This window comes from Lycium ferocissimum, chromosome 4 (genome assembly GCF_029784015.1).
Source record: "Lycium ferocissimum isolate CSIRO_LF1 chromosome 4, AGI_CSIRO_Lferr_CH_V1, whole genome shotgun sequence".
Classification (NCBI taxonomy): Eukaryota; Viridiplantae; Streptophyta; class Magnoliopsida; order Solanales; family Solanaceae; genus Lycium; species Lycium ferocissimum.
In genome coordinates this window covers 36,320,847-36,327,026 of record NC_081345.1, presented here as the reverse complement: position 1 = coordinate 36,327,026, position 6,180 = coordinate 36,320,847, and the positions used below count along the sequence as shown (strand labels likewise).

The 6,180-nt window shown below is 37.8% G+C and overlaps 2 protein-coding genes across 2 annotated transcripts; both read left to right on the top strand.

Annotated features, from left to right (window-relative positions):
- Positions 1-3,419: 3,419 nt before the first annotated feature.
- On the top strand, positions 3,420-4,391 carry LOC132053997 (uncharacterized). The gene is made up of 2 exons (XM_059446084.1): positions 3,420-3,983; positions 4,068-4,391. The coding sequence occupies exons 1-2, from the start codon at positions 3,420-3,422 to the stop codon at positions 4,389-4,391; spliced, it is 888 nt and encodes a 295-aa protein (XP_059302067.1).
- On the top strand, positions 4,388-5,858 carry LOC132053996 (uncharacterized). Its single transcript, XM_059446083.1, has 4 exons — positions 4,388-4,599; positions 4,741-5,061; positions 5,206-5,315; positions 5,593-5,858. The coding sequence occupies exons 1-4, from the start codon at positions 4,388-4,390 to the stop codon at positions 5,856-5,858; spliced, it is 909 nt and encodes a 302-aa protein (XP_059302066.1).
- The last annotated feature ends 322 nt before the right edge of the window (positions 5,859-6,180 follow it).

Here is a 6,180-nt window from a genome sequence, read left to right as displayed (position 1 = left end):
TTAGGCAAGTATAATCTTTGAAACTGAAAAAATATTGAACTGTCATCTAATATCTAAAAAAAACTTAGATCATGATCTAATATTTTCTTGGAAGATTTTTTAATTTGTTCAAAAGAATTTTTTTAGACAGTAGTCTAAAAGATGTGTAATTTATTGTTAATTTATTTTTTAAATTTAATATGACTAATTTGCTCTTTTTTTAAAAAAAAAAAATCTATTTAATTACTTCTAAAAATTTCCTCAAAGAATTTAATAAATTATTTGAAGCTCTTTGCAAAGAATAAAGGAGTTTCACATTGCTACAAACGAAATTGTAATTTAATCTCAAAAGTCTTATATACACTTCACCTTGCATCATGAAAACTATAGCAATGCAGTGCCATGGAAGCTTAATCTGGTGCGATGGTGCTTGAATACAGAGGCGGATTCAGGATTTAAATTTTATGGGTTCAATCTATAGATTTTTAGCATTGAACCCATTATATTTTTAAAGTTAGGGGTTCATATCTACTATTTATTACAATTTTAATAATTTTTTACACATAACTTTAGGCTCCGTATCCAAAGTTTGGGGTTCAGTTGAACCCCAACCTTATAGGCTACATACGCCTCTGGTTGAATATCCAGTATGCAGTTTCCCATGCTCAATATTGAGATGCCGAACAACATGATTCTAATACTATTGAAAAAAAAAAAAAGATTTTGAGCTTACCTTAACTTATTCAAAAAAATACCTTAACTTGAAAAATACAATTCCCATGAATTTTAATGCATCCAGTTCGCATACAATGGTTAATAATGGGAACTATTCTTCACCTTATGGACTTTTCTAAATCTTATGACAATGACTTTTAACGTTAATAGCAGTGGATTTACGAACACTGCCAATACTTCTAACAGTGGGGATGTGGTTCCACCAATTCCTTTGAAACCCATCGTTTATGTGCATGGGGAACCAACAATTCAATATTCTATGGAAGAAATTAATCATATGATCATTCAGGAGGAATTACAATTTGCAGTTATTGGTAAGTTTACGTACGGAGTGCCCGACATGCAATTTCTACGTACTAATCTTGCTAGGCAGTGTGAATTAAAATCAGAAGCTACAATTGGTTTCCTGTGTAATAGACACATTTTAATTGTGTGTAAGTTGTTTGAAGATTACGTAACTCTCATGTCGAAACCTGCGTTTTGGATTAAAGAATCACAATGGTACTATCCAATGCAAACACTCAAATGGGACCCATGGTTTGATCCGGAGAAAGAGACGAGCATTGCAATTGCATGGATTTCCTTTCCAACTTTAGCACCAAATTATTTTGGTCAATCTCAATTGTTTTCAATGGCTTCAGCAGTTGGTACGCCACTAAAATTAGATTTGGCTACCAAAAATAAGACACAACCAAGTTGTGCTCGTGTCAAGGTGGAAGTTGATTTATTGAAGGAACACCCTAAGCGAGTGGCTATTCAAGCTGTTAATAGTGCTACTGGAGAAGTTAAAACCAAGTGGGTGACGATACAATATGATTTCACGCCGAAGTATTGTAAAGAGTGCTGCCTGCAAGGTCACGATGAAGAAACATGTTGGAAAATTCATCCAGAATTGATTCACGAAGGAAATTAAACAAGGAGGTGAGGAGAAAGTAGTGCAAGTTCATACTGCAGAGGATAAAGGCAAACAGGGCTGACTGTACAAAATAAGGCACAGAACCAGTGCACAAGCAAAAATATTAGAAGGCAAGCACAATTTAAGCAAGCAAATTATGAAATAGGGACCATGTGATTAAAGTGTTGGAGAGTGGGAAAGTAGTTGGCAATGTGAAGGACTTATACAAATGGCAATCTAACAAATGAAGGAAACGGGTGAATAATAATGGAAACAAGCGGTTAACTGCCTTGCCAGCAATGGCGTAAATGGTCAAAGAATGTAGGAAAGCATTTCAGATTGGTTCAAATAATGTTCAAGTTGCCAATAAATTTGATGCTTTAGAGGGTGTTGAAGAGGAGCTAGAGGAAGGAGTTGTCGATGACAACAAGCAGCTGATGGTAGCAGCAGTTGTCAATTCTGCTGTTAGTACTCCAGTTGTGGAAGTTGCAGAGATTCCAAATGTAACGAATAGCATTGGGAAGCAGGTCAATACAGTGGTGCCTTCCTCTGATGTGGTGGCATTAATTGATGAGGGGACTAAAGGAGTGGAGAAGTCCCTTAATGTTGATGCACCTGTTTATACTCCAAGCAAAAGGCTGAATTCACCAAGTCAAACTAAGCAATGGGTGCAAAGTGCTTTTGGTGAGGAAAGAAAACTTTGGAGTGAACAAATTGAAGAGAATAATGAAGAAAACGAAATTAAAGGAGATAGAGCAGTTAGTGAGCAAAACTCTGTTTCATTAGGGTCAGCGTAACAGGTTCATGCAATGTTTGACAAGGTAATAGATGAAGAGGAAGTGGACATTTCAAAACGACGGATAACGCTCAGCGGTTGCTAAACATGGTGGCATGAGGCATGATGCGTGAGATGATAAAGAGGAAAAATGCGTATACTCGGAGTTCGGGGAAGAGAATGCGTAAAGTGAAGAGGTGGATAAATTCTCGGCCAAAAAAACCAATGATCTTCTTGAACAACAAAAAGTTAGTGCAAGTCCTAATGCAATCAAAGTACATGAGAGTCAACAGGGTACTCTAAGAGCTAGAGGTCACATACAGAGCAAGCAAACAGTTGCTCTAGTACCAGGGAACAAAGGCAGTGGAAAAACATTGGAGAGTGGTTATAAGCTGGTACAGTCACATGGAAAGGAGAAGCATGGTGCTAAGGTGGATGGTGACAAGGTACAAATTTCAGATAGCATGCAGGAGTATAGCCTGGATGGGAACGATATTGATGAATCTCAAGATCAGAGTGTAGAATCTGGAATTCAAGCTCATTCGGGTGCTAAAGTACAACATCTGTTTTCTGGTACAGGTCATGCGAAGGATAGCAGCAAGGCTAATTCTGGGGCAAAGCAAACTCAGATAGTACAACAGAATGCAAGACGAAATAAAGCTGAAGTACAAAAAGTTCTAGATAATGCTGCAGATTTGCAAGTAGCAATTCCAGATGGGGAACAAGATAAAATATATATGGACGAAGAATCGGCGCTCGTAATTTTTTAAATGTTTTGAGAGAGTGATATTTCCCACAGACGGATAGCAAGGGCACGGGAAAGTAGAAGAAAGCTGCAAAGATAATGCACCTCATATTTCGGGGGTGACAACAAGGGAGGACAAATTCTAAATCCCATATGTAGTGATGAATGCACTAATATGGAATATTAGATCGTTGAATACAAAAAAGGCTTTTAAAAGGCTTTTAACAATGCATACAAAACACAAATTCTTTCTTGTAGGTTTGATGGAGCCATTTCAACAAGCCTATAAGATGGAAAGTTACAGAAGAAGGTTGGGGCTAGAGACTGCTATTTGCAATATTTCTGGCAAAATTTGGGCCTTTGTTGATGAAGAATATGAAGTAACAGTCTTGATTGAATCTGTTCAGCAGCTTACACTAAAGTTATTCAACTGGGATGTAGATATGGAATTGGTTGTCACCTTGGTTTATGCTAAGTGTGATAGGATTGAAAGAATTGAACTTTGGGATTCTTTGTATAATCTTGCTTCTGATATGACAAGTCCGTGGTTAATTGGGGGTGACTTTAATGTCATCACTGATGAGGAGGAGAAGTATGGTGGCTTACCTGTGTCTCTGAATGAAGTTGAAGATTTCAGGCATTGTATTCAATCATGTAATCTTACGAATTTGGGGTATAAGGGAAGTGTTTTTACATGGTGGAATGGGAGAGGGGCGGATGATTGTGTATTCAAGAGGCTGGATAGGTGTTTGGGCAACTTTGAGCTTCAACAGTTGTTTCTAGGCTTAGAAATCACTCATTTGATTAAGTTTGGCTCGGATCATTCTCCTTTGCTGATTGAATGCAAACAAGAGGTCCGGCCAATTTAAGAAATCTTTCAAATTCTTAAATTTACGACTAAGCATGATACTTTTATTGATGTGGTGAAAGCAAACTAGGAGACAGATGTGGTTGCTAATTCTTTCATGACTTTTAATGTGAAGCTGAAAAAAATGAAACAGGTCTTATCCCAATGGAGCAAGTCCACTTATGGTGATATTTTTCAGCAGATCACTAACCTTGAGGAAGTGATTAAAGTCCATGAAGCACTCTTTGAGTCAAATCCCTCTTATGCTAACAGGGAGAAACTCATGAAAGTGCAAGCTGAACTTACTAGAGTATTGTATTTGGAGGAGGAATTTTGGAAGCAAAAAGCTGGAATGTCTTGGTTTCAAGATGGTGACAAGAATTCCAAATTCTTCCATGCTGCAGAAGAAAAATGATGCAGTTGAAAAGAATACAGAACTCACAGGGGCAATGGCTTGACAATGAGGAAGAGATTGCAGAGGAGGCTGTTGGGTTTTTTCAGGCACAATTTCATGAAACTGTAGTTCCTACACAGTTTGATATCTTGAAACATGTTCCTTCCATGATTAGTAACGAGCAGAATGAAGAACTCGTTGCGATTCTACTAAAAAAAGAGGTGAAACGGTTGTGTTTGGTTTAAATAGTATAAGTGCGAGTGGTGCGATAGTTTTACGGAGCTTTGTTCTTCCAAACATGTTGGGATATTATTGGCGATGACATTTTCAACATGGTTTGGGATTTCTTTAGAGGTTATGAATTGCCCAGGTACATAACTCATACAAATCTTATTTTGTTACCAAAGAAGAAAGATGTTCAGACTTTTAGTGACATGAGGCCAATTAGTCTGAGTAACTTTGTGAACAAGGTGTTTTCCAGAGTGGTACATGAGAGAATGGTGCATTTGTTGCGGTTGATATCACGGAATCAAGCGAGATTTGTGAGGGGTAGAAGCATTGTGGAGAATATTTTATTGACTCAAGAAATAATCAACGATATCAGACTCAGAACAAATAAAGGTAAAAAGAATGCCAATGCTATTGTTCCTAATGTTGTGATGAAGCTGGATATGACAAAGGCCTATGATAGGTTGTCATGGATTTTTCTTACAAATGTTACGAGGGAAAATGGGATTTTGTGAACGAGTTTATAAGCACGATTTATGAAATTGTTTGAAACAAGCGTATTCGAGGTTTATTAATGGCCACCTCATGGTTTCTTTCATTCTTCTAGGGGTGTTAAGCAAGGTGATCCTTTGTCGCCTACTTTGTTCATATTAGCTGTTGAAGTATTATCAAGGGGTTTGAATGCTTTGCATAACAATTTGTGGTTCACTGGGTTTGGTTTGCCTAAATGGAGTCCAAAAATTAACCACCTTGCGTATGCGATGATGATACTATCATATTTTCTTCATCGTGTGAGATTTCATTGGGTTTGATTATGAATGTTTTTGACCGAATATGAACAAGCTTACGCGAGTTGATCAACAAGGCTAAAAGTTCGGTTTATTTGCATGATAGGGTGGCGAGGCGATATTTCGAGCGGTAGAAAGGGTTACCTTGGCATTGCAAGGAAGGAATTTCCTATGATATATCTTCGTCATTCCATTTATTATGCAAGGAGTAAGATGCCTTCTACACGAACTTATAGCAAAGGTGAGAAACAGATTGCAAGTGTGGAAAGGGAAGTTATTATCATTTGGTGGACGGGCAATTCTGTTGAAGCATGTGTTACAAGCCATGCCTATGCATTTGTTATCTGCTGTTGACCCACCTTCCTTTGTGATTAAGAAACTGCACAAGATATTTGCTCAATTTTTCTGGAGCAACGCTATTGGTGAAAGGAGCAGGCATTGGACAGGTTGGGATCTTTTGCTTGCCTTGTGATGAGGTGGTTTGGGTTTGCATCACTTAGTGATATGTCCATGGCATTGTTTGCTAAGTTATGGTGGAACTTTAGAACCAAACCATCCTTTGTGGAGTTCTTTCATGAGCAACAAGTACTTAAAGAAAAACAACCCCATACTCGTGCCATGGAAAAAGGTTCACACATTTGGAGGAAAATGCTTCAAGCAAGGGACTTAATTGATCATCAGACATGGTGGCAACTTAGAATGGGGTTGGTCCTCATTGTTTTGGTTTGATAATTGGACTGGTTTGGGACCTCTTTATTTTCTAACACCTTCGATTTCTATTGTAATGAAGAGAT